We start from the raw sequence: 25,747 nt of genomic DNA, 5'->3' as shown, positions 1-25,747 counted from the left end.
AGTGAGGGGGTAAGGTTCAGGGGGAAAGAAGAAATATAATTTTTTTCCCATTCAAGCGTTAGATCCCCTGAGTCCATAGACTCTCAATCCCAGGTTAGGAACTCCTACTGGAGAGTCTACTCTCCCAGTTCATCACTACCAGCTGCAGTTGTTCAATCAAAAGATAGGACAATGGGGATCAGAGAGGGGAAGTTAACAGCTGAGTGACACTGGACAAGCCATGTCACCTATCTAAATCACCTTTCCTCACCCACAAAATGACCAGGGTGAACAAGATAATTTTAAGTTGCCTTCTGGCTCTCACACTCTGTTTCTGTGACTAAGCGGGTTATGAGTAGGATATCTCTCTGAAGATGTACGCGCGTGTGCGCGCGTGCACGCACGCACACACACACACACACACACACACACACACACACACACACACACTCCTAGGTAGAGACTCCTATCTGGGGTGGAAGCACTGAGAAATCAGAAGCCAATCCTCCACTGCCTGTTTCAATGGCTCCCACCCACTCTAAATGTTCTACCCACCTAAGGTCTCCCCTGAACCCCAGCTGACATGCTAGAACAGTTTACAGTAATGATGGTGGGAGAAAGAAGGAGGGTAGGGGTGGGAGGAGAGGGAGGAGGGAGATGGATCCAAAGTCTGGTCATGGCGAGTTAGTGAAAACAGCCAGCTGTTTCCCCATTCTGGATGAGCTCAGTGGGATCCAGGGCAGAGAAGAGAACTAGGGTCTCTTCAGCGGAAACTTGGTCTTTGAAGGAGTCTTCTATGAGCCTATGCTTTGAATTCATGAGGTGAAGATGAGGTGCCAAATAATATAAAAATCAGAGTCAGTTCAGTCAGCAGTCCTGCTGGGATCCTCTGCCCTAACTCCAGTGTCCCACAAAGTTCCAAAGAAAACTGAGCCCCTAGAGGTATGTGTAAAGAGATATGGCCTGGGCAGGCTGGAGGGAGAGCAGAAGTTATTTTGGGAGGTGGGTGTGGAAGGGGATCCACCCAGCAAGAGAGGTGGGGACAGCTCAGAAAGGGTACCAGATAAACCCACAGAAAAGAGAATTGCTCCCCAAAACCTCGGGAGAAAGGGATGGACTTGTGAGCTTCTTGCATGCATTCCACATTTCATTTCCATTTTGGTGTATTAAAGTCAAATTAACAGAAATGTCCACTGCCCCTAGACCTCTGTCCTTGGTGCCAGGGCCTGTCCCACCTTCAACATAACAAGAAAAAAAAGTACGTATAACAGCTTTGTGAGGCAGGCTCCTTCCCAGATTCCCCTCATCTTCCAGATTTCCCTATATTCCTCACTTGCTTGTACAGCTAGATTATCACCCTTCCCCTCCTCAGCCAAAAAGTTCTTCCTATAGTCTAACGGCCATGCCTCATGCTACAGTGCTCTATTTACATCGCTCTTTATCCTGTCCCTGGTATTACTGAGGACCAGCCTCATCATAAGGAGATTCAAGTTGGACAGATATATATACTCTACCTCTCCCCCCAAGTTCGGCCTTTCACCCACTTTCCAAGGTCCAAGGTCCATAATTCAACAAAGGAAGAAAATCCATTCATTTCACAACATCCCACCCATCACACACACACACACACACACACACACACACACACACACACACACACCTCTCTCTCTCTCTCTCTCTCTCTCTCTCTCTCTCTCTCTCTCTCTCTCTCTCTCTCTCTCTCTCTCTCTCTCTCTCTCTCTCCCCTCCTCCTCCTCCTCCTCCGGGCTAAATTGCTGAATCCCATATGGCCGTATCCCCTAGCTTTTCTTCTCCTCCAATCCCAGCACAAGGCATAAACATTTCATAGGGGCGACATTACAGGACTACCAGACCCTTCTGAGGTCATGCTCTCCATCTTTCTGCTTTAAAGCAGGATTTGGAAAACCTAAGGAGACTAAACACAAAGCCCCCGCCCATTTATGGAAAGTCCTTACCAATGTCTAACCTCAAGTCCTTCCTGCTGCAAATCGAAGCCCCCTTTGGTCTCGCATTTTCATGGGATAATAACCCTAAGAATATTTTACCAAACCCTCCACTGGTTCCTGCCCCTTCTCCCTACCCCTCGCCTCCAGCCCTAGCTGTGTCCCCTTAAAAACCTTCCCAACTAAGGTTTGGGCTCCGCCCGACTGGACTCAGAGGATTCCTGGGTTCCCGCCCAAGTTCTTGTCCTCTACCTTCACCCACTACTTGGGAAAAGGCCACGCCCCCAGCCCTTGGCACCCTGGTGGTGACCCCCGCTGGCGCGGACTCGACAGGGTTAAGGTTTTGGGGCGGGTGGGGGTTCTGGGAGGAAGGGGTACGGAGCCAATCGGCTGCTGCTGAATCCCGGGGAGTGAGGCTCCGAGAGCTGAGCCCGAGCAGCGACCGGGCCAGCGGCTGGGGCAGCGATCAGGGGCAGGACCAGCAAAAGAGAGGCAACTGGCTAGTCCCTCGTGCGCTCCGGGAGCCGCCCCATCCCCCACCTCCACTGCAGCACCGGGTTTCTTCGCCCAGAAGGACCCAGGCGTCCCCGGCGCCCCGGCCATGGAGCAAGACAACAGTCCCCGGAAGATCCAGTTCACTGTCCCGCTACTGGAGCCGCACCTGGACCCCGAGGCGGCGGAGCAGGTGGGGCGCATGGAGGCTTTGTTGGGCCGAGAGACTGGGGGCGGAGTAGCATCCCCAGGGCGGGGGAGGCAGTGGCTAGACTCGGCTGGACAGAGCTAAGAATAGGGAGACTTCTGCTCTTTCGGGAACTCGGGGAGCAAGAGGATCCATCGTCCCGAGGGGGCGCCCCTCTTGCCCCCTCTGACTGCTGCTGTACCCCTATGTTGGAGGGGAAAGATGGAAAAGAATTCCTGTTTAACAATTGGATGAACACCGCCCCCCACCCCATGCCTCGTATACTCAGAACCACAAACCCATTTGGACCGTCGCGAGACAGACGGACACACGATCCCACTCTCTCACCGCTTCCCCCCTCCCCCGTCCCTTCAGAGACACACAGTACAGGCTAGCTCCCTCCCCAGCCTTATCGGGGGAGGTGGGGGATGGGAGAAAAGATGCTGGTTCTGTCCCTACAGCCCCTTTCCCTTCATTTACCATGCACCTCCCCCCACCCCAAACCCGGATTTTAAAGGAATTAGGGGGGGACTAAGAATCTCCCACAGTTTCACAGAAAGTATTAGGGGCCAGGAGGGAATTAAGTTGATGAGAGAGCTCAAAATAATGGAAGGGTTGCTGTGGGGAAAAGGAGGAGGGGGAAATGTAACCCCAGCTTTTAGTCCTGGAGGAAAAGAGTGATGGGAAGGAGAGCTGGGGGGCAAAGACTTGGAGAAGGCAGGAAACAGAATGGAAAAAGACCTTCCCCCAGATCTGAGGAGGGATGCAGTCTGTCTTCTGAAGCTCCCCTCTCCTAGGGTGGAGCAATGAACATCTGGACCCTCCTCCCAAAAGGATGACAAGGGGGAATAGTTGACTGACTGGGAAAAAGGCCCTGATGGACCCTGGGTGGAGGGGGGCAGGACCTTAAGAGGGGGTACAAGGGTCTGAGTTAAACAATATGCAGATGAGAAGGATGCTATATACAAATGATGCCTGGTTCTCTGGGATCTCCCCCCACTTCTGAACCTGGGCAAAGGAGTAGGTGACATAGACAGGCCTTGGACTGCCTGACCTGAGCTATTTTTAGCTCAGAGCAGCCTGGCAGAGAGAAGAGAGGGGAGGTAGAGTGAACACAGAGGCCAAAGGGTGAGGGCTGGGGCCACTGTGCTGGCAAAGGGTTTCCAGGCAGTACTGTAGCTCCGCCCCACACAAACACACACAGGCACCACTAAATCACCAAAACTTATTTGCATAGTTTTCTACTTTATTTTGCCCTCTCCTGCAGAGTCAGAATTGCCCTCGGTCAGCCCCAAATCCATCCGATCTAAGTTCTGATTTCCTGATTCAGACATTATCCCTCTGTGTTGAGTCTAGAGTTCTCTCTACCTGGAAAAACTCCCAGCTGTCCTTTCTGGGATCCTGAAGGAAGGATGTTCTTTCTGCTATTTCTCTCCCACTCTCCTTCCCCTCCCCCTCCCACTGCTCTTTAGGTCTCCAAAGCAGGGATTCCCCAGGTGCCCACTGGAATACTGGGAGGTCATATGGGAAGGACAGAAGCATCCTCTAGGCCAGATCTTTTCTGTCCCCTTCCCCATGTCCTCTAGACAGCTAAAAGAACCTTGTCTCATAAGGATGGCCAGATATCTGAGTCTCAGACAGTCTTCTCTCTATCAGTCATGGCAGCTGCAAAGTGTGTGGTTAGGCCTCAGGAAGATCTCCCTGAATGTGGGGGTGGGTATAGGGGGATGAGGGGAGAGCTTGATGCCTAATGAAGAAAGAAGGGCTTCAACCCATTTCCTGATCTTCGACTTCCCAAAAGATAAGATTGAGAAGATGACCTCTGGCTCTGAACAAGGGGACTAATGATAACAGGCCATGTGTGTTGGGGGCGGAGAGCCAGGCAAAACTAACATGATCTGCTTCCAGCTGGTCTCTTCTTCATCCCACTGTCATGGGTTTACTCTTTGTTTGCGGTTGGGAGAGGCAGGTGTGTGTGGTTGGAGAAAGAAAGAAAAGGAGAGGAGGGAAAGGGATTACAGAGGTACAAACAGCAGCCAGGTCAAGGGCCCTTGATAGTGGAGATGAAAAGTAAGGGGAGCCAGCCAAGAGAGCTCTTTCCTAAGTTCTTTCTCTCCAATCGTCAGTAAGCCTGTGTCTTCTTAGTCTGAAATTCTACCTCCAATCTAACCTCATTCTCTCCTGCTGGGGTATCAAGAACCAAGTGCTTTAGGAGAATAGATGACTAAGTTGGGGGGAGAGTCTAGCAGGGAAATGGTGATGATAACGTTTATATCATATTTTATGATTTACAAAGCTTTTTCCTCACTACAACCCTACAAAATAAGGAGTATGAGTGTAATTATCCCTATTTTCTAGATTTTGAGGCACAGACAGCTCAAATCATCCATTCAAAGTTTATTCCCTTCATTTTACAGGTAACAAATCTGAGTGCAAAAGAATTGTCCAAGGTTCTGACTCCAAATTCAGCACCCTTTCCATGACACCAAAGTGACCTGTTCATGGCCACACAGACACTAAGTGACAGGACAAGAGAGTTAAACTTGTCTCCTGGCTATGAATCCAGGGGAAGGACTCAGGAATTTGGTGGGCTGTCTCCAATGAGGCAAGAGGTAGGGTAGGAAGAAGACCACAAAGTCATCACATGGTCTGTCAACCATCTGCAGACTAGTCTGGGCATAAATCCAAACTTGGAAGTTTCTGGGCAATTGAGGAAGCTTTGGAAGTCTGTGGAATAGAAGTCTGTGGTCAATGGGAAGTCCTTGCTGAAGTGGCCTCTTATGTGCCAAATACTTTGCTGGGTACCAGGGAGACATAGATATGACAGTCTCTGTTTGCAAAGAACTTTGGAAATGGAAGGAATGGAATGAAAACAAAATGAGAGACCCAGATGTGTGTAATAAGAATACATTTATGTACATGTGATAAGAATTCTAGAAATTGAGAATTTAATTTTAGCTGGGGAAACTGATAAATAAAGAGATGAAGAAAAGTTGCAAAGAGGAGGTAACACCTAAGCTGGGCCTTGAAGAAGAGAGGAACTTGAAAGAAATGGGAGCTGGGGGGCTAGAACTGACTCATGGAATGAGCTAAGGAACTGGGTAGATGGGGATGGATCTGAGGCCACTTTTCTTACTTTACAAATAAAGAAACTGAGTTCAGTGACTTACCCAAAGTCCTAAGGAGTAAGTGACAGAACTGGGATTCAAACTCAGTGCTCATCCTCAAAATCTAGAATTCTTTGCAATAGGCTGTTCTAAAATTAGAGGATCTGGGTTCAAACCTTGACTCTGTTGCTTACTCCCTGAATGACCTTGGACGACTCATTCAACCTATGGCCTCTGTTTCTTTATGTGAAAAATTAGAGAGTTTAAGGGGCAACTAGGTGGTATAGTGAGTAGAGCCCTGGAGTCAGGAGGACCTGAGTTCAAATCTGACCTCAGACACTTGACACACTTACTAGCTGTGTAACCTTGGGCGAGTTACTTAACCCCAATTGCTTCACCTTCCCCCATTCCAAAAAAAAAAATTAGTGAGTTTGATAAAATGACCCCTAAGATCAAACACAACTCTAACTCTGTGATCCAATGGAGGGAAGGGGGGGAAAGAAAATAAGAGAAGAAGGAAAGGAAAAAGAAGAAGAAGAAAGGATGGAGAGGGAGGAAAGACAGAAACAAAAGGTGGGAAGAGAAGGATGCAGAAAGGAAATGGAAGGAATAGGGAAAAGCAAAAAGAAGGGAGAGAGGAGAAGAGAAAGAAAAAAGGAGAGAGGATGTAGGGAAGAAGAAGGAAGCCAGGGAAGAGAAAGAGGAGAAAAGGAGAGAAATCAGGGGTAATCTTAATTGTATTAGAGCAAGGGGCTAAGAAGGATGTTGGATTTTTTATCTTTCTTTTTCCCCAAGGCCAGACTAGGGGACTGCGGGAAAGAATGAATGTTCATCAGATCATAATATACCCTTCTTCCACAAAAGAGTAATTTAAAGTTGAAAAAGATCTCACGGGTCACTTAATCTAATCTGTAATTTTACAGATAAGGCCCAGAGAGACTTAATAATTTGCTAAAGCTAGTTTTCCAACCCAGATCCTCTGCCTCCAAGGTCAGCATTCTTTCCACTATCCCTCATTTAGTCATACACACAAGTGAAGGATACTCAGATGGACACCACTGACCATATGGCTGTTTTTATGGGTACACACATATATCAGCTTGGTGTTGTCAGAAACCTTGAAATGTCATCCGTCAATCAACAAGCATTTAACTGCTTACTGTACAAAGTTATGAGGATACAAAACCAACAGCAAAATAGTCCCTGCTCTCAGGGAACAACATATGTATGAAGAAAGAGATATGTGATGTACACAAGATAAAATCAACATAATTTGGGGGGAGGGAGGAAGGGCGATCAGAAGAGGCTTCATGTAGAATGAGGCACCTAAGCTAAGTTTTGAAGAAAACCCAAGGTTCCAAGAAGCAAGGGCAGGAGAAAACATAGTGAGTGTGGAACAATAAATTGGTCCGTATGGCTGGCCAAATCACAGAATAGGAGGAATATGATGTCTAAGAAGATGGGAAAATTAGAACGGGACCAGGTTGTGAAGAGTTTTAAATGCTGAACATTCAGAGGGCCCCAGGATGGGGGGAAGGGGACAGGGCTCGAGTAAAGATATAATGAGCTCTATTTTGGACATGTTGAGTTTGAGATGCCCAGGGGACATACACTTTGTGATATCCAAAAGGCAGTTTGTGATGCAGCACTGGAGCTCAGGAGAGAGATTAGGCTAGAACTGGGAGTTATCAGTATAGAGATGGTAATTGTACCCATGGGAGCTTATGAGATCACCGAGAGAGGGTGCAGGAAGAAAATAGAAGACAGCCCAGACAAAGCCTTGGGGTACACTCACAGTTAAGGGATATGACATGGATGATGAATCAGCAAAGGAGACTGAAAAGGAATGAACAGAAAGTTAGGAGAATTGGGAGAAAACTGTAAACTCAGAAAGAAGAGAATATCCAGGAGAAGCGAATGGTTAAAAGTGTCACATGACACCCAGGGGTCTAGAAGAATAAGGACTGAGAAGGCCTGGTTAGATCTGACAATTAAGATTTCATTGTAACTTGGGAGAGAGCAGCCTCAGGTGAGTAATAAGGTCCCAAGCCAGATTACATGGCAGTTAGAGCACAAGTGGAGAGGACTATGGAGGCACCCAGTATAGATGGCTTTTCAAGGGGATTCAATTGAGAAAGAGAGGGTCATCGGATCATCAATCTAGCATCTAGGGACCTCAGCAGCCATCTAGTCTAACCCCCTCATTTTACAAATGAGAAACTGAGACCTAGATAGATTAAGAAGTGTGCTCAAGATCACAGAGGAAGTAATAGGTGGAATCTGAACCTAAATTCTCTGATTTTAAAGCCACAGTTCTTTCCATTGACCCACACTATCTATAGGAGGATAGTTAGGAAAGATGGTGAGACCTAATGAGGACTGTCTAGGAGTAGGTGAGAGTTGAGTGAGTTTGAAGGTAGCAAGGAAAGAAGGTTTAGAGGGAGAGGGAGTTATTAAGAGAGGGCGAATGATAACTGGGTTAATCTTCTGGAAAGGGTAGTAGAGAATGTGAATCAGAGGTCCATCTAGAGAGACTTGCACTGGTGAAGAGAAGGGCCACATCCTCAGCAGAGACTGGAGTAAAGGAGGAAATGAGTAGGATGAAGTCAAGGGGATGTGAGATGAGGAGGATGAATTGTCAGATGTGGAAGAGAGAAAAGAGTGTTCTCAGCAAATAGTGTCAAATTCAATAAAGTATGAGACAAGAGCAAGGGAGGGGGTAGTGTGGGAGAGAAGATGGGATTTGGTATAGCCTCTGTGGGAAGTGGAATAGGGAAACAATTGTATGTGTGTTCATCCTTCGTTGCTGAAGAAGACCATGCCATCAGAGAAACGATGACATGACTTGCACTTGACTTTGCTTTGGGTGAGCGAGGGCTGTGCAGGTCACCAGCCTCACTTCTCCTCCAGAGCCATCTGAATCCAGTGACCAGATATTCATCAGGATGACTCCGGATAAGGCAGTTGGGGTGAAGTGACTTGCCCAAGGTCACACAGCTAGTGAGCATCAAGTGTCTGAGGTGAGATTTGAACTCAGGTCCTCCTGACTCCTGCACTGGTGGTCTATCCACTGCACCACCTAGCTGCCCAGGGAAACAATTAGGGCACAGCAAAAGAACTGTCTGGCTTCAGTGAGGACCCAGTTGAGAGATTAGATAACACTAATCTGTGATGGGGATAGTCGGTGTGGTTGCTTCAAGACTTGCATCAGCTCCATGCGGTAGCGCATGAGTAGAAGAGAAGGCAAATGGAGGGAGTAATTCAGGGTAAGGGTTTGCCAGGGCACAAGCAGCAATAAGGCAAGGGAGGAAGAGAGCTGAGAATAGATGATGGTGTGGGATTGGACTGGTTCACTAAAGGGTCACAATGAGGAAGGAAGGGAGGTATAGCCAGAGTAGAGGTGGCAGCCTGGCAAAATACAGAGTACAGAGATTGAAGGTCATGATAAAGGGGTTTGAGAGGAGTGAGGCATAGGGAAAGATGGAATGATAGGAGAGTGTGGTCAAAGAATTTCAGTTCTTGATCAGGAAAATGGAGGACTTAACGAACGATGGAAAGATTAAGGGTTTGTGGCCATCTTTGTATGTAGCTGAGGTGGAGTGGAGGAATAGGTCAGGAAAGATGAGCAGATTGAGTAACTGGGAGGTCTACGTGTATGTTGAAATCTCCTTAGTAGGAGAACATGAGTTGGTGAGTAACTATGTGACCCTGGGGAAGTCACATAACCCTGTTTGTCTCAGTTTCCTCATCTATAAAATGAGCTGGAACAAGAAATGGCAAACCACTCCAGTATCTCTGCCAAGAAAACCCCCAGTGGGGTCACAAAGAGTCAGATACGACTGAAAAAAAGACCAAACAACAACATGAGTTGGGAAGGGAGGGGAAGAAGACTGTGAGCCAAGTACTGAACTCAGTGGAAGAGACATGTGCCCCCAGGGAGAGGAAATGTCTTAATTCCCACCCCACCTCTCATTCCCCATTCCTTCCCTGAATTGTCGCCTTATTCTTCCTCTTCCTCAGTTGGAAAGTTCTGCCTAAAGTCTAACTTTAGTCCCTCCAATTGCAGCAGAAGTGCATTTTGTGTGTAGAAAGAAGAGGATTCCATATGTGCTGAGAAGGATCCAAAACTATTAAGAGATTTGAAAATGAAAATTCATGTGTCTTTCTATCCCAGCACCTTGCACAGTACTCCACAGTAGTCATTGCATCAACACTTGTTGACTGATTTGTCTCATGATAAAACCATTGCTCTCCTATCAACACTACCTCCCTCCCCTCTCCAAATTTCTCTCAGGACTGGATAATCCCCTCCCAGTTCTGTCCAGCCCCTTTCTCTCCCTCTTCTACACCAATATAGTGCCCAGAAAATGGGAAATCTATATCTTCAAGGGTCACTTTCAGAGTAGCCAGCCCTGTTGAAAGCTTGGCAAAGGAGCAGTAGTTTGAGTGAAGTCAGAGAAGGGACTGTTACAGGTGACTTTAGATGGGCATGGCACAAGATTTTCCAGTCACACTCAATGCCCTACTAAGGTCCTGATATAATGGAAAGAGCACTAGCCTTGGAGTTGGAAAGACCTAGGTTGGATTCCTCAAATCTGACACCACAGATATGACCATGGGAAAAGCACACAACTTCCCTGGGCTTCAGTTTCCCATACAAATGCATATAATAATACTCATGCTGCCTGCTCCAAAGGCTTGTTTGTGAAGACCAAGGAGGATATAGGTGAAGTCTAAACACTTTACATATTTACATGCTGAAACATTATAGAAATATAAGCAGTTATCATTATAGTGATTTCAGATTCTGGGTTCTTTCTACAAGCCTCATCAGAAGCTACCAAAGAGTCATATGTAAGAAGGTCAGAGACCCTTCCTAGGGAGAGAAGAGACACTGGGGATAAAGTAAGGGGATAAGAGATGATAGTAAAAGAGTGGCCAGAAGGAGATGAAAATACACTGAAAGGAGGCTGGGAGATGCTGGAGTTGGGGGTAGCAGGGACAGAAACTGAGTGTGATATTGGTGGGGAGGAAGATCAGTGACTGGGGATACTGGTGGCAGAGGGTCTAAATAGATAATGGGGAGGAAAGAGGAAGAACTAGAGAGAGTTTGGGGATACTAAGGAAGAGGGACTGGAGAACACATAAAGGATGAGGAGCAATGACTAGAAGAAGACCGGGAAAGGAGCAGGATATGGGAGATTATTCAGGTAAAGGATCTGAGAGCTACTGGTGAGAGTGGGACTGGAAACACTGAGGGGTAAGGGACAGGATGAGACATGAGGGGATAAGGATGAGCCTGGAAAGGACTATAATGTGCCTGGGCTGGGAGAATGAGCTGAAAAGTGGCTGGAGCTGATTTGTCCTGTTCTAACATGTTTGGGGTCCTGTTGGATCTCCTCCCATGTCACCCTTGAGGTATGAGCATTATGGAGGTGGGGAGATTCTCTAGAGATGCTGGCCCACTGAAGGTCCATATTTATGACTGAAATCCTAGGTTATTTCTGGCCATTGATCCCTGGACAGTAGTTTGGAGCTGATGCAGCTGCTGAGAAGGGAGAGGCCAAAAGCCAAGAGGGAAGAATTGAGGCAGTGGGAAGGGCTTCCAGGTTATGCAGAAGAAGCTAAACCTGGGATTGGGAATGGTATAGTCATTAGTAAAAAAGGTGTTAGAGGGTTAGAGATAAAAACCTACAGGGGGCCATAAAGGAGGCAACATGGTGAGTAGTATGTTGTATGAAGATGGATCTTGGGATCCTCGGAGCACAGTTAATAATGATAGATGATACAGAGTACTTGTATAATTTGTAAGAGCATTTTGTACCATTTGTCTCATATGATCACAACAGACCTGTGAAGTGGATAGTATAAGTATGGTTTCCCCCATTTTATAGACTAGGAAACTGAGGCTCAGGGCACTTGAACGACTTATTATGGTCTTAGAGCTGGAAGGGATTTTTGAGGTCATCCAGTTGAATGACCCCATTCAACTGAATGGAAAGGAAACTGAAGCATTGAGAAATAAAATGACTTGTTCAAGGTCATCAAGATTGTACGTGGCCGAGCTGGGATTCAAACCCACTCCAAACATAGGGCTCTTTCCATTTCACTACATTGACTCTCTTTGTTCTGTGTTGTTTGGGGCACACATATGTGTGTCTTCGGGTGTGGTTATCTTGGGCATACGTTAAATAGAACTGGGCTGAATCTATTTGTGTACCGAACTACTGGTCACTAGGACTCTGATCTGTGTGTCTGATAAGACTTCCCCTCTCCCTTTTTTGTGCCCTCCCAGATCCGGAGGCGTCGCCCCACCCCTGCCACTCTTGTGCTGACCAGTGATCAATCATCTCCAGGTAACTCAGAAGCCCCCTGGGTAGTAAAGGGCTACACCATGATGTCTGGGTCCCACTGTGGAATAAGATACCTAAGTCCCAGGGAAAATATGAGGGCTGGAGGTAGGAAGTGGCGTTCTTGGGGCTCCTGAGGAAGGTGGGGCTGAGAATGAAGTGTCTGGGTCTCAGGCGGAGAGCAAAAGCAAGGAGGAGAAAGCTAGGGTGCACAGAGCTGGGAAAAGCAACGGGCAGGGGTCTGCATGCTTGTATTCCATGGGGGTGGAGGGAGATACCTAGTTCCTAGGAGAGAAATAAGACTGGGGAAGGTATCCCACATCCTGGTGAGTGCATTCAGAGTAGGTTGGGCTAGCAGGAAAACTTCCTTTGCTTTCTCAGAGAGGAGAGCAAGAGCTGGGAGGGGCCGGGGCACCACCTGCTTCCTCTGCCCCCCCAGGAATTGGGTTGGTCAACTGATTGCTGGTTGCCACAGCAACAGCCTACTAGGTTTCTCCAGTAACCGAGATGCTGCTGCTCCTCCCCTCCCCCCTTCCCCAGGAGAGAGGGAATGACATCTGCGGAGGAGGGGGCCCTTCTTCTCCCTACTACTCCCTCTCAAAGCTCGAAAAGACTTGAGAGTAAAGTGTAAGATAATGACCAGAGAGAGGCCAGGATGGAGCTGGACTCCAAGTCACTAGGGTCTCCTCCAAGGTGCCCCGTCAGGAGGGAGAACAATGGGAGGAGAGTGAAAAGGAAGATGAAAGACTGGCTTCAGGAAGCAACTTCAAAGTCATCCTCTGCCTCCTAGCCCAGGGCTCTGGCCTGGATGAGTTTGCTGTTGTCTGACCCTCTCCTCCCCTCCCCTGGCCAAGCTGGCCTATGAGCAGAGCCCTATCCTAGGCACCAGGTGGAAAGGAGAGAGCAACAAGGACAAGCCACTGGCCAGCGTCCACACAGCTCCCAGGCTGACGGGCAAGAGTCCCAAACCCAGGGACTGAGGCAGAAGAAATGAGAATCCCATACATCAGGCCTGAAGCTTAAGAGTAGTGCAGCCTGGAGAAGGTAGTCAGCGAGGGCTTCTGGGAAGAGGAAAGTGAGCATTTGGAAAGAGATGAATTCAAATCCTATCAGTAGCAAACCCTGATAACTTGGTGGTTGTGACTAGTGGCAAGCCCATTGGGCGTCTTTTTTCACCTTCCCTTAGAGATATCAAGACAGGGTGGAATGGGTGGGGTCCTGGTGGCAGGCAGGGGCCCTGAGTTCTAATCCTGGCTCCTTGATCACTTGGCCACCTCATGACCTTGAACAAGTCATTTGTTTCTCTGGGCCTCAGTTGCCTTGTTTGTAAAATGAGGGAGCTGAACTAAATAATTTCCAACCTCTGTTCGAGTTCTCAACTTCTATTTCTATGATTCTTTCCTCCTCCATCACTCCTTCCCCAGAGATCGATGAAGATAGACTTCCCAACCCTCTGTTCAAGGTGAGTGAATCCTCCACATGCCACCAAACTCCTTCTCCTCTCTGTGTCCTGAGGGCAATGGAATGGGCAGGGGCCTAGTGCTGCCCCTAGGTGAACCAAAAAAATGAGATGGGGAGGAGGGGCCTGGGCCTCAAGAGTGGAGGTCCCAGCTTCATTCTGTGTCCCTTACAGTCCACATTGTCCATGTCTCCAAGGCAGCGGAAGAAAGTGACTCGGACCACACCCACGATGAAAGGTTTGGGGGACCCCCCACACCCTCCTACTCTCACCTCCTTCCATTTCCTCCTCTGCTCTTTCCCTTGAGGTCTTTAGAGCTGTCAGGCCCAAGGCAAGTAGAGCTCTCTCTGAAAGCAGGGTTTCAGGGTCAGTAATGGGTGAGACCACCTTCTGGTTAAATGATTCCTGGGACAGGAAAGAGCATCTGCAGTATCATTGGCCCCATCCCTCTGCCTCTTCCTAGCAGCACATCTTCGGGCAAGTCCTTCCACTTCTTGGGGCCTCAATTTCCTCATGTATGAAATGAGGCTGTTGAACAACAATCTCTCTAAGACTGAATCCTATAGGACTTTTTAATCCCTCCCATTCGGAGGAGAATCTCTCCTGTTCTCAAGACCTCTTTGCTCTATGTAGCATTGTTTCCCTGTGGGAAAGTCCTTTCAAGTGTCTAATCCAGTCTCTTCTACTGTAGTTGACATTCCATGACTTTCTTTTCAGTCCTCTGGAAGGGAAAAAATTTCAATGGGTCCAATGTCCTACAGTGTGAGGATACTGCCAAGATGTCAGGATGCCTAAATTGTTGAATTTCAGGGGTTATTGGGGGGCAGGGGGAGTGTATCCAGGGGAACTATCTGGGGAAGTACATCCAACATACCCCTCCTTCCATGTCACTGCCCCTTTCATCCCCATTCTCCGAAGAGCTCCAAATGATGGTGGAACATCACCTGGGACAACAGCAGAAGCAGCAGGGGGAAGAAGCTGAGGCAGCAGCAGCTGAAAGTGAAGAAACACAGGAGTCCTGCCTGCTGGAGACTGAAGACACAGAAATGGATTCAAGGCTGAGCCTCACTGACACTACCCAGAGTATGTGAGGGATGGGGAGGGATTAACACCGGGGTACGTCCTGGTCCCCTAGTCCCGTGGGAGTGGGGAGAACAAAAGAGATTTCCCTTTAAAAGAGGGACTGAGGGGAGATCTAGTCCCAAGGCTAAAGCTTCTCAGCAATGCAGGGAGATTTACATACATTTTCATCTCATTTACATATCATTCCTAGCAGCGGTTCTCCAACTCCCCAGGTTTGTCCTCTTCTCCATTGCCCTCTCCCCTGGAAAAACGCCAGGCTAGCTCTTTGTGAGTATGCCCACCTTGATCCTGGGCTTCTCTCCAAAGCTGAGGGCAGGAGAGATGGGGAATCTGGGGCAGCAGCGGCCCAATCTCCTCTAGGCCCCTCCCCAAGGCAGACCCTTCTCCCTTCCCCAGGGCTTCCAGAATCCATCCCCAAGATCCAGGAGACTGGCAGTGAGGAACCTAGCTCAGAGGCACCAACAGTTCATATACAGCCTTCAGGCTCCAGGGGGGCAGACTAGGTAATGAGCCCTGGGTCTGGGAAGCTCTCCCAACAGAAGGGTCGGTGGGAGCTGGGGAGGGCAAGGAGGGAATGACGGGTTTCAGCCTCTGAATGGGGTGTTCTAGGTGCCCACACCACCTCTGAGGGTCAAACCAAAGTAGGTGGCCTGGAGCTACAGCAGGAGGGCTTGAGGTTAGACATCAAGAAGGAACCCCTGCCTCTGGAATAGGTAAAAGAGAGAGATTCGGGAAAGTGTTTGTGGGATAGTGGAAAGAGCTGGGTTCGAATCCACCACCACAGACACTGTCTCATTTCTGCCGCTTACTAGCCGAGTGACCTTGGGCCCATCACTTCATCTCGCTGGCCCTCAGTTTCCTCATCTTATAAAATGAGGGGGGGTTAGACTAGTTAATACCAAGTTCCTTTCCATCTTTGGGTGGGGGAGCTCATGGCCTGGGCTGGGTTAGTGGGGGTCCTGACAGGGAAGGGACGCAGAGAAGGTGATCCACCTTCTGAGTCCCAGTGTACCCTCCATGTCCAATGCTCTGCTCTCCCCAGGGGGGAAACTCATGGGAGGACTGAGGAAAGAGTTTGAAAGAGGGAAGTTAGATACTGTCCAGAAACAGGAAACAACCCGGGACTGGCCAAGATGAACCCCAAAGTGTGGCCTGCACAGAGAGGCAGTCATTCCTCGGCCCTGACTCAAGTCTCCTTCTCCCCACCCCCCACAGGTCCGAGGCCTTCGAAGCCGACCAGGAGTCGAGGCTGGGGCTGGGGCCCCCACAAATGCCAGTTCTTTTCTTTTTTCTTCACTTCTGGGGGAAAACTCTTGTTTCTAAAAAGTGATAAATTTGGTGTTGGGCCTTCGGTGCCTTTTTTCTTTCCCAGACTCAAGGGCCTGTGTCCTTGTCTCCCTTCCCCCACCTCTTAGCGAGCCTCCTGGGACTGCAGAGACAGCCCCATCACTCAAGCCACAAGACAGACATCCGCTTGGATGGCCCAGCCAGAGGGAGGAGCTGTCCATTTGCTAGGGAAAACTGCTGCTGGAACTTGTCTCCCTGGCCGTTTTGGAAAATAGGCTGGGCCCTGTGCCCCAAGGCAGGGGGGAGACCAGAATGACCTTGGGAATCTCCTGCAACCTCTTTGCAGAGTCAAGGAAGGAGAAAGCCCTGCCTTGCTAGAAGCAAGCTGAGGGCTCCCTCTGGTGGCCAAAAGTTGGCATGATGCCCCTCCACACAGGCCGCCTCTTCTGTCTAAATCCAGAAGGTGTTCAGGGAACAGGAAGGAAGCCAAATTTTCAGATCAGTTAGCCACTGTTACCTACTTTGTGGGTTTAGCAACATCTCTTCTCCTTGCCCGCTGTCCTAGTGATTCATATTTCAGGTAGAGGATGAACTAGGTAACCATTAAGACCCTTTCTGACTCCAAGACTCTACAATTCTATGGGGTCCGGGCCAGAACTCTGAAGGTGGGGGTCTGTGTGTGCCTCAGCCCATGCTCCAAAGTCAGCCATGATTTGGAGACGGGGCTGTTATTCACCTCCAGTCTTCTCCATCCTCTTTGATAACAGAGATGACCAGCCTGGAAGCCAAATCCATTAACAAAGGAAGGGGATGATCACTGGACAGGCTCTGAATTTAAAAACCCACCCCCCTCGAACAGCCCCTCCCACTCATCAAAACATGAAAGGGACAGGACCAAAGAGATGAAGCCAATGTCCTCAAAGTCACCCTGCACAAAAGAGAGATGATGCTAGCCCTATGGTCTCTTCCCTAGATGCCTCCAGTTGGGTGGGGAGAGAGATCAAATGATTTAGTCCGCTTTTTACAAAGAGCCTTCTTTACGATGACCCTGTGAAGTAGGCCATTCAAGCCCCAGAAATGACAACACCAAATGACAATTCCTCAGGGGCAGTGAGGGAGCCAACTTGGGTCCAGTTCTTCTAACTCCTTTGTGCTTTCTGTTAAAACATGTCAGAGACAGTCTGTGCCATCAGACTCCTGGCCAGGAGGGTGACAGGAAATCTCAGATTGGAAGTTGATAGGGGCTGGAGGTAAGAAGTATGTCCAACTATTTCCTTCATCTAACCCAGACTTGCCACAGACAGATCCACAGTCTGAACAGGGACTGCCCAGCACCATCCTCCTTCCTTCCCTATGATCTATGCTATCTCTTCAGGGACCAGGATAAAGACCCACCTCACCCCCATCCCTGTTCCTCTGTATCCTTACCTACCCCATCTCCCACACCTGCACCCAGCCCCTTGGATTGAAAGATGAAGACAACATCAGACCCTGTCTCCCTCCTTTATTGGTCTCTGGATGTAGCAGTGGTCTGCAAGGAGGGGGTGGGGAGAGTCACATGCGCCTATGTCCCCAGTCCCCAGGTAGGAGAGGGTGCTGGGGCAGGAGGGGAGGCCAGCATGTTCAAGAAACCATGGTAGATACAAGACACATGGAACACAGCCCACTGTACAGATGTGCTGAGCAGTATTTACACAGAGGGCAGGGTCACCTCAAATTTGGTTTTTCCCTTTGGGGTGAGAGAAAGGGAAAAGTGGGGAGGCACATTCCCCAAACCCCACCCAGCCCCCTGCCTATGGCTACCCTGGGTTACTATCCCAAGAGGGGTAACCATTTGGGAGAGGTGAGTGGGCCCAGGGACTGGTTATAGCATAGGTCGGCCACCAATAATGGATTTTTGGATTGCACATCCCTCTTCCCATCACACAGATACCAGCCCAACCAAGCCCTGGGGCACCCTCATTGGGGGTGGCCATTCCTGGCAGAAGCTGTGGGTAAGGGGAGCATGAGAACTTGTGCTGGTTAAAGGTGTCCTCACAAGGGGCTTGTGTCAGGATCTCAAAGCACTTTACAGACATTGGTCAGATGGAAGCTGCCCCCTACCCCAACCAGGGTGTCTGATGTTGAGGAGAAGGGGATGTTGGACTCAATGTAGAGGAAGTAATACAAATAGGAGCTGGGTCCCCAGCCTTTCTCATGCTGCTGAAGCCCCTAGGGGTGTACCTAGATACACAGGCATCTCTCTGTCCCCTGGCTCCAGACTCACATTCAGAATGTGCAGAAGGAGGAGTGTAGGCCAGGAGTAAAAGGAGTGGGGGTTGGGGAGAAGAGGACCACCTGGGATAGAACAATTTGGGGCAAAGGCAGACATCTTCTTCAGGAGCCTGGTGAATGGGGGAAACTGGGAACATCGTCTCCCTCCCAGCTTTAAGAGACCCATATGTCCTGCTCTGGCCCCTCTCCGGGGGAGGAAACTGGGGCCCAGACCTGCCAGCAAAGATCTGGGATGGGGGCCCCCAGGGGACCCCCAAAATGTATTGCTCAGAAACTTGGAGGCAAGAAGAGTATTGCACTGGAGGGGGCTGGCATCACTGATTTTCCCACCCCAACCCTTGGGGTAGGAGACAGTCCAGGAAGCTTCTCCCCCACAAGACACCTGGTTATTTGGGGGAGAGGGGGAGAACTCCAGAGGAAACAGGGTTAGACAAAGCTCCCTGGGTCCTACTGCCTGAGAGGAAAGTGTACCCCATTATGGGGGATGGCAAAGGGCTTCCTACTAGGGAGGGCCAGGCTCAAGCCCAGGTCCAAATGTCCCCTTCCCCCAACCCCACAATCTCTGACATTTGGCCTTTGGGGTCATCGATCTGCTCTCTTCATCCTTGGGTTCCCCTGCCTCAGTTCGATCTGTCATTTGAGGGAGCCAGTCCCAGTGAGTGGTGTTGATGGCGTCAACGACTTTGGGCTACAGTAAAACCTAGGATGCAAAGAGAGGTGACTCAGGTCATTCTTTCCACACATTCCTCTGGACCCAGCTAACTCTCTCCTGGTCTGTGTGGACAGGGATCCTGCCTGGCCTGGTGACTGCTGTTGTCACCCTGAGATCTCACCAATGTTGAGGGGCAGAGGAAAGAGGAAAAGGAGGGAGGACAAGAAGACTTCTTCATTTGTTTGTCCAACTCTTTCCTCATCTTCCTCCCCAGAGGGAAGTTTGTGCTAAAATCTAAGCCCCATCCTCCATGAAAATGGAAGATGCTTTGTGGTGATAGGGGAAAAACACTAGCCCAAGAGTCAGGACACCTGGTGATTACAGTCCCAACTCTGTCAATGACTTGCTCTGTGACCTTGGGCAAGTCATGCAGCTAAGTGGCTCTATTGGGTTTGGCATCCATAGGACCTAGATTCAAATCTTGCCTCAATGTCAGTTTCCTTATCTGTAAAACGGAGATAATACCCACAATACCTGCCTCCCAGTGTGGTTGTGAAAATTAAATGAGATACCACATAATGAGCCGTGCAAACCTTAAATTGACACATAAATGCTAGTTAGCATTATTGTTATTGATACTCTACTATGCTACAGTGCTCCGGGCCTCAGTTTTCCCATCTGCAAAATGAAAGACTTGAATCTCCTAAGATCCCTTAACTCTAGCATCCTGTGATAGCAAGAGGCAGAGGCAGATGGCCTTTCCCGAGGAATCTCAGAATCTATCAGCCCTAGTCCTGCCCGGAGCTGAACCACCCCACCTCTCCCTGCCTATGCTCACCTGAGCCTGGGCCCAGGCAGCTAATCCAGGTTCCCGTTCTGATTGAGCTCCTTGGCTGGGGATGAAGGAGCCTCCTCTTCACATGGGGACAGCTCATCAATGGAAGTCTGATTGGTGATGCCTGATGGAGCAGTGGATAAGAGAGAGATGTCCTACCTTCCCAAGTCCCAGATCTAGGGCTGTCCCAGATCCAGCATAGTCACTTCATTTCTATTTAACCTCCATCTCATAGGAGAGAATTCTTCCAGTGCCTTAAAAACCTACTCAGTCCTCATCCCAGGACAAGTCTCCCTCAGACTCAGTTTCCACGTGTGAAAAGAGTAGACAATAATACTTCAAGTGCCTGTCTGACAAATTTACTTTGTAAACCTTAAACTGCTGTTATTTGTAGTATTATGTTATGTTAGTATATTGGTATGTTAGTATATATAGTACGTTAGTATGTTATTCGTAGTATTAGCATGATTACTTTGGCTGTCTCTCAAGTCCTTCCTGAAATCTAGCTTGACTCTCTCCTATTCCATTTGCAGGACATTTCCTCTTGTTCTGCCCTCCCTCTTTGAGGGGAGGGGACAAGGGGACTAGGATACCTGGAGGGCAAGACCCCTCCTCTCCTGTCAGTTTAAGAAAGGATAGAATCAAGATTTACCCCTCTTCCTTTTCTCTCTGGCACTCCTCCCCCAACCAGGACCTGGCACCTACCACTAGCTGCTCGTTCTTTCCATTTCTGCTTGTTCTCCTGAATGTATTTGGTCCAGGTGGTACGAAAGCTGACCAGGTCAGGGTTGAGGTCCCCAGGTTCCCTAGAAGAAATCCAGAGAGGGCTGACACCTCTGGGAGCCATGTATGGGAAATCCCATCCTAGATAGAAATCCCTTCCCCACCCCCAACCAGTCCTGCGGACCCTGGATGTCTCCTACTGTTGTACCCCATGCCAAGCAAATGCAAGACTACTTCCTGGCTCCCCCTCCCCACAAACACAGAACGTGGCCATGAAGAAAGGGTGGAGGAGAAGAGGAAACCAGGTGGAAATCAACTATCCAAGTAATGATGAACTTGATCCTGGCTTCTCTGTGGGCCTCCTAACACCCTCCCCAAAGACAAAAAATCTGGGCATCCCTTGAGAACTAGATATTGAAGGTTCCTCCCAGAAGCCCTCACCTAGGTTTCATCTTTGTCTTAGAGCCCTCGTCTACCAAGGGCTGGACACTCTTCTCTGCCACATCCGTCAGAACAGAGAAAGTGGGTTCCACAATGAAGTCAATGAATCCTGCATAGGGGGAGGGGAAAGGGGGCAGAAGAAAAGTTGGACCAGTGGGTGAATGGAGTGGCAATGGTCCTGCTTCAATTCAAAGCTGAACAAGATTCTGACCCTCAGGGACTAGAGCAGGGGTGAGGGAGGGTTTTGTTTGAATCCAAACACAAGATTCAGTCAAAGGGCCATACTTGAAGACCTAGAAGTCCATATGTGGTCTCAAGGCTGAAGGTTCCCCACCCCTGGACTAGGGACTTCCCATACAAGCCACACAAGAAAGCTTTATGATCAATCAGTCCCATAGAGCCCTACTGAACCACAGCTCAGGTGAAGGCAGGTAGGGTTTAGAAACTATCTGGCCCTGGTTTCAGGAAGACCCAGCCCTGGCCTTCATTCTCCCCCACTACCACCTCCCACCCCCCAACCTCTCCTCCCTGCAAAGTCTGGTGGTCACTCACCGATCTGGGACTGAGCCACCAGGGTAGAAGTTCGGTCGCAGAGTGGGGAGAAGGGCAGACCCAGCTCTGCCTCTTTGTCCCCCTAGGAGAAAGAGGGGAGGTAGGGGGAGATAGAACATTCCAGGCTAACCTGAGGTTTTTTCAGGGATGGGCTAGGGGATGCTGGGAGGCAAGGTCTCGAGCTCAGGGGCAGGGTTGGGGGAGGGGACTCTGGAAAAGGAAAAGAGGGGCCTCAGAGTAATTTCTGTGCCTTTCATTTGAAAATCTAAGACATTCAAGGGCTAGTCAAAGCAGCCCCAGTTATTATTGTCATTGGATATGCAGAGTAAAAATGTTTTTTTTTTTTTAATTTATTGAATGAGGGAGTGTTCAGTCCTGAGAGAACAGCTGGAAGGTTAAGGATATTACTGTGAAGGTCCAGAACAGGAAGAAGGAACCTGGGGTCAAAATTCAATTGAAAAGCCCAGACACCTCTCCCACACACACCATTTCCCTGCTTCTTGCCTTCCTCTCATTCCTATTCAGTATGGGCAAGAGAAAAGTCCTGCTGCCAGAGAGACAGAGAGAGACAGAGTGCCACACTGATCACATACCTGCCGGAAGAATTCTTCCATGAGGGCCTTGGTCCACCGGCTATGGACTGACCACTGCTTGGTAGGGTGACTAATGTCGGCAGCATGGAGCAAGAGGGACAGAGCCTTGGATTTGTCGATCCTGAGATGTGAAAGATTGGTGGTTCTTGAGAAGAACCCCTAGGGCACCCACTCACACATGGCCTCAGGGAGGACCAATCCCCACCCAGGCACATCCTCAAATATGAGACGCCATAGACATTCAGGAACTTCCTCATACAAACACTACAAACACAACACAGACTGGAGGACTGTCCACATACAGAATTATGTGGGAGGTGTATATGTACTTTTTTGTGTGTGCATGTGTATGTATACACATATAGTCATATGTACATATACATATGTATGCACAAGTATACCTACCTAGGTATACACATGTGTTGCAGGTATATATCATATATATATATAATACATATATATATATGCATGTATGTTTAAAACACACTCAGGACCTGTCCACATGCCTGCTCAGATCATTTTCTTCTACTCTAACACAAAAAGCATCTATAATTCCATTTGGTAGGGAATCACCTGGGTGGAATCTCCTTTCAACAACACAGACCACCTCTATCACTACTTAATAGACAAATTCCAGGGATTTCTCTGAGGCAAAGAGAGTGAAGTGACTTGCTCACATTCACAGGACTAGGAAGTGTTTGGGGTAAGATTTGAACCCAGATTTTCCCAATTCCAAACCTAACACTTCACCTGATGATGTTATGCTGACTCCATGCACCCCAGCTCTCACGTTCACTTACACACACACACACACACACACACACACACACACTCAATCAATCAACAAACATTTATTAAACACCTACTATGTGCCAGATACTGTGCTAAGTACTAGAGAGGCAAAAGATAGTCCCCGCCCTCCCAAGAAACCCAAGGACTATCCAATTCTGCATTCACAATAAAAACACACATATTTAAGCAAAAACAATAATAATACTGCAGCCCCACATTTCTAGGATATTTTTCATGTGGAATATAGAGGTCAGGCATGGTTTCAGATATGAAACTGAGATTTGTTCAAGGTCATTCAGCTAATATACCACAACTTAGTCATTCCCCAACTGATGGGCATTCCCTCAATTTCCAATTTGAAAAGAATATTTTTTACACTCCAAAAGAATACATTCTTTTATTATGTTCTAATAATTTTCTAGCTTCATCCACAAGAACACAGTCTGGTATAGTATTAGATATTTAGATCAGAGGATCTGGTTTCAAATATTGACTGCTACGTACTACTTCTTTGACCCTGGGTGAGTCATGTAACTTTTCTTGGACTAAATTACTTCTAAGGTCCCTTTTTTCCAGTTCTAAATGCTATGATCAGAAATGCAGAACGAAACATGGGATTATAAAAAAGTTTTCTTTAGTCTTTGTCCAAGGTCATTCAGCTACTAAGTAATGAAGCTGAGGCTGAAACTCAGCTCTCCTAGCCCCTAGATCAAGGCCTTCCCCACTGGCCATACTCTCCCCAGCACAGGTAGACCTGTGTGTACATTTGCACATACTCATATAGACATATCCCACAGATCCATAAAATGGATATTTTCACCTAGGTTGGTCCCTGCAGGTACATGGTCAGGCGCAACATGAAACTCCCCATTGCTATATACCCACTGCTCTGACCCAAGCCCATTCTTCCCATGCTAGCCTACCTCTCCAGCTGCTGTAGGGCCGTCTTCATGGACTTGACTTGCTGAAAGTGGCAGGACATGTCTGTGGCCAGCACCATCTCAATGACCAGGGATCGAAGCTCTCTGTGCAGAAAGATAGGTTTCAGGTCCACACCTCAGGCCCAGCTCCAGCCTGGGGAGATTGGGTGGAGGGTGAAGGATAGAGCAGAAGGGCTGGGAAATTGACCAAGAGAAGGGATAGATCATCCGACCTTGGTGAAAAGCTCTTTCCCCAACCCCTGGACTACACAAAGAGAGGTAGGGGGTAGAGGATGGAAAAGGAAAGGGGTTTGAACTAAGCATTTCCAAGAAGGAGGAGGAATGGGTACCCACACAAACTCATCCTTGGTGAGATTGATAAAGATGTTCATCTCATCATCCTGCATCATTCGGAAGACAGAGCTAATGTGGTGATTCTCTAGCACTGAACGGTCATTGTACAGGATAGCACATTCTGACCTAGGTGCCAAAGGTCATCTGCATTAGCCCCCTGCCCTAGGAGAGCTCCCAAAGCCTTCCACCCTCCCTGGCTCTCCCTCCATCCCTCCCCTACACCCCAGACCCAAGTTCCTCACTTGGTCTGGATGTGGAAGCTATTGGTGGTGCCTGTGTGCTCATAGTCATGGATGGCAGCAGCAAAGATGATGGCCAGGACCTCAATCTCCGACAGGCAGTGCTTGGGGGAAGGGGAGGAAATAGGGCAGAGAAGCCAGGTCCTGGGGATGAGTCCTCCCCTGTAACCCTCAGGTTACCCACCACAACATCCCCACTTCCAGTCCCTGGGGCAAACCTCCCAGCCACCTTCATTTCCTTCTACAACATCAGCTTTGATGTTAAGGAAGAGCATAGCAGCTAATAATCATTTGCATGTACACTAAGGGTCCCAAAAGTCTTAATGTAATTTTGTTTTAGCAACTTAAAACAACACTAAAACTTTTGGAACACCCTGGGTGGGCTTTACGACTTGCAAAATGTTTTATAAATATTATTTCATTCTATCCTCACAATATTTCTAGGAGGGAGGTGCTATTTATATTTCCATTTTACAGATGAAGAAACTAAGAGTAACAGAGTTAAACCAGGAGTCAAACAGCAAGCATCATGGACAGAATTTGAACTCGGATCTTCCTGATGCCCAAGTCCAATACACAATCCATTGTATCACCTCACTGTTTCATATTTCTGAGGTTTCAACTCCCCTGGAAAAGATCCAAGATCCTCTGATACCCTATATATCCTCCCATCCCACCTACACCCATACTCCAGCTATAATCTGAGACAGTTCCCCAGGGACCCCACTAAGCTAAGAAACAAATTAGAAAATTGAAATAAACATAAGCAGATCACGCTGCTTTTTATGTCTGACTTTCTCTGGGGACTGGGGATTCAGGAACACCTACCACCATCCCCGTTCGAAGGAGGAAGCAGTGGACCGTTTGAGTGACATCAGCTGCGTGAATCTGGTTGTGGTAGGGATTCTTGTACTTCCCATAACCCACTTCCAGGGCATCCAGGAACGTCATTAAGAACACAGTGGGAAGCTACAGCAGGAAGGATAAAAGTTAGACTTAATGAAGAACTGCCCAAGAGACAGGTAGCTGAGGAAAGGAAAAAGTAAAGCAATCTTCTGCTAGGAAGCCTTTAAAAGCTGGAGAGAGACTCTTTTCTCCTCCCATCACTCAATTACAGAAGAAGTTCTATCAGGCGAACAGAAGGAAGGACATCACGACCTTAGCAAAATCTTTTTTCACCTAAGAGACCTATGGAACTAATCTTCTCTCATTCAATATGTTTTCTCTGTTGCTCTGCAGGTGTCTTATTCAGCTGCTCCTACACCTGTCCTTGTTTCCACCCCTGAGTGTGAATCCCATTATACTGAAAGCTTCTAAAAATTAGGATTTGTGGGATTCTTCCTTCCCATCCTGGGGGGGGGGGGGGGAGGGGGTATATTTCAAAGAGAGCATTAGCTTGGATGGAAAAACATCTTTATTTTCAGTAATTTGGGGGGTTTGTGATCCTCTGTATTTTTCTATGAT

The 25,747-nt window shown here is 48.4% G+C and overlaps 2 protein-coding genes across 9 annotated transcripts in view; one reads left to right on the top strand and one right to left on the bottom strand.

Annotated features, from left to right (window-relative positions):
- The first annotated feature begins 2,331 nt into the window (after positions 1-2,331).
- On the top strand, positions 2,332-15,968 carry PPP1R1A (protein phosphatase 1 regulatory inhibitor subunit 1A). 7 transcript variants are annotated; one of them, XR_011977204.1, is made up of 9 exons: positions 2,336-2,628; positions 12,025-12,085; positions 13,504-13,541; positions 13,713-13,776; positions 14,457-14,621; positions 14,834-14,888; positions 15,018-15,124; positions 15,231-15,334; positions 15,837-15,968. XR_011977204.1 is itself a non-coding variant. In XM_072654934.1 (7 exons), the coding sequence occupies exons 1-6, from the start codon at positions 2,545-2,547 to the stop codon at positions 15,122-15,124; spliced, it is 519 nt and encodes a 172-aa protein (XP_072511035.1). In that variant the 5' UTR covers positions 2,332-2,544; the 3' UTR covers positions 15,837-15,968. The 7 variants fall into 7 exon arrangements, 3 of the variants coding, with proteins under 3 accessions (XP_072511035.1, XP_072511036.1, XP_072511037.1); XR_011977202.1 differs by lacking the exon at positions 14,834-14,888; XR_011977203.1 differs by lacking the exon at positions 15,231-15,334.
- A 1,427-nt stretch (positions 15,969-17,395) lies between these two features.
- The window catches only part of PDE1B (phosphodiesterase 1B), a 39,409-nt gene continuing 31,057 nt past the window's right edge, over positions 17,396-25,747 (bottom strand). For both annotated transcript variants that reach the window (XM_072654932.1, XM_072654933.1), the window contains 10 exons: positions 25,112-25,252; positions 24,287-24,387; positions 24,045-24,170; positions 23,694-23,795; positions 21,979-22,099; positions 21,386-21,467; positions 20,834-20,942; positions 20,375-20,475; positions 19,673-19,793; positions 17,396-18,882 (listed from right to left, as the gene is read on the bottom strand). In XM_072654932.1, coding sequence (XP_072511033.1) covers positions 19,693-19,793; positions 20,375-20,475; positions 20,834-20,942; positions 21,386-21,467; positions 21,979-22,099; positions 23,694-23,795; positions 24,045-24,170; positions 24,287-24,387; positions 25,112-25,252 — 984 coding nt within the window. In that variant the 3' untranslated portion in view covers positions 17,396-18,882; positions 19,673-19,692. The remainder of the gene's footprint in view (positions 18,883-19,672; positions 19,794-20,374; positions 20,476-20,833; positions 20,943-21,385; positions 21,468-21,978; positions 22,100-23,693; positions 23,796-24,044; positions 24,171-24,286; positions 24,388-25,111; positions 25,253-25,747) is intronic.

This window comes from Notamacropus eugenii, chromosome 3 (genome assembly GCF_028372415.1).
Source record: "Notamacropus eugenii isolate mMacEug1 chromosome 3, mMacEug1.pri_v2, whole genome shotgun sequence".
Classification (NCBI taxonomy): domain Eukaryota; kingdom Metazoa; phylum Chordata; class Mammalia; order Diprotodontia; family Macropodidae; genus Notamacropus; species Notamacropus eugenii.
Note: the sequence above shows the minus strand (reverse complement) of the source record. Positions and strands in the feature narration are given on the sequence as shown.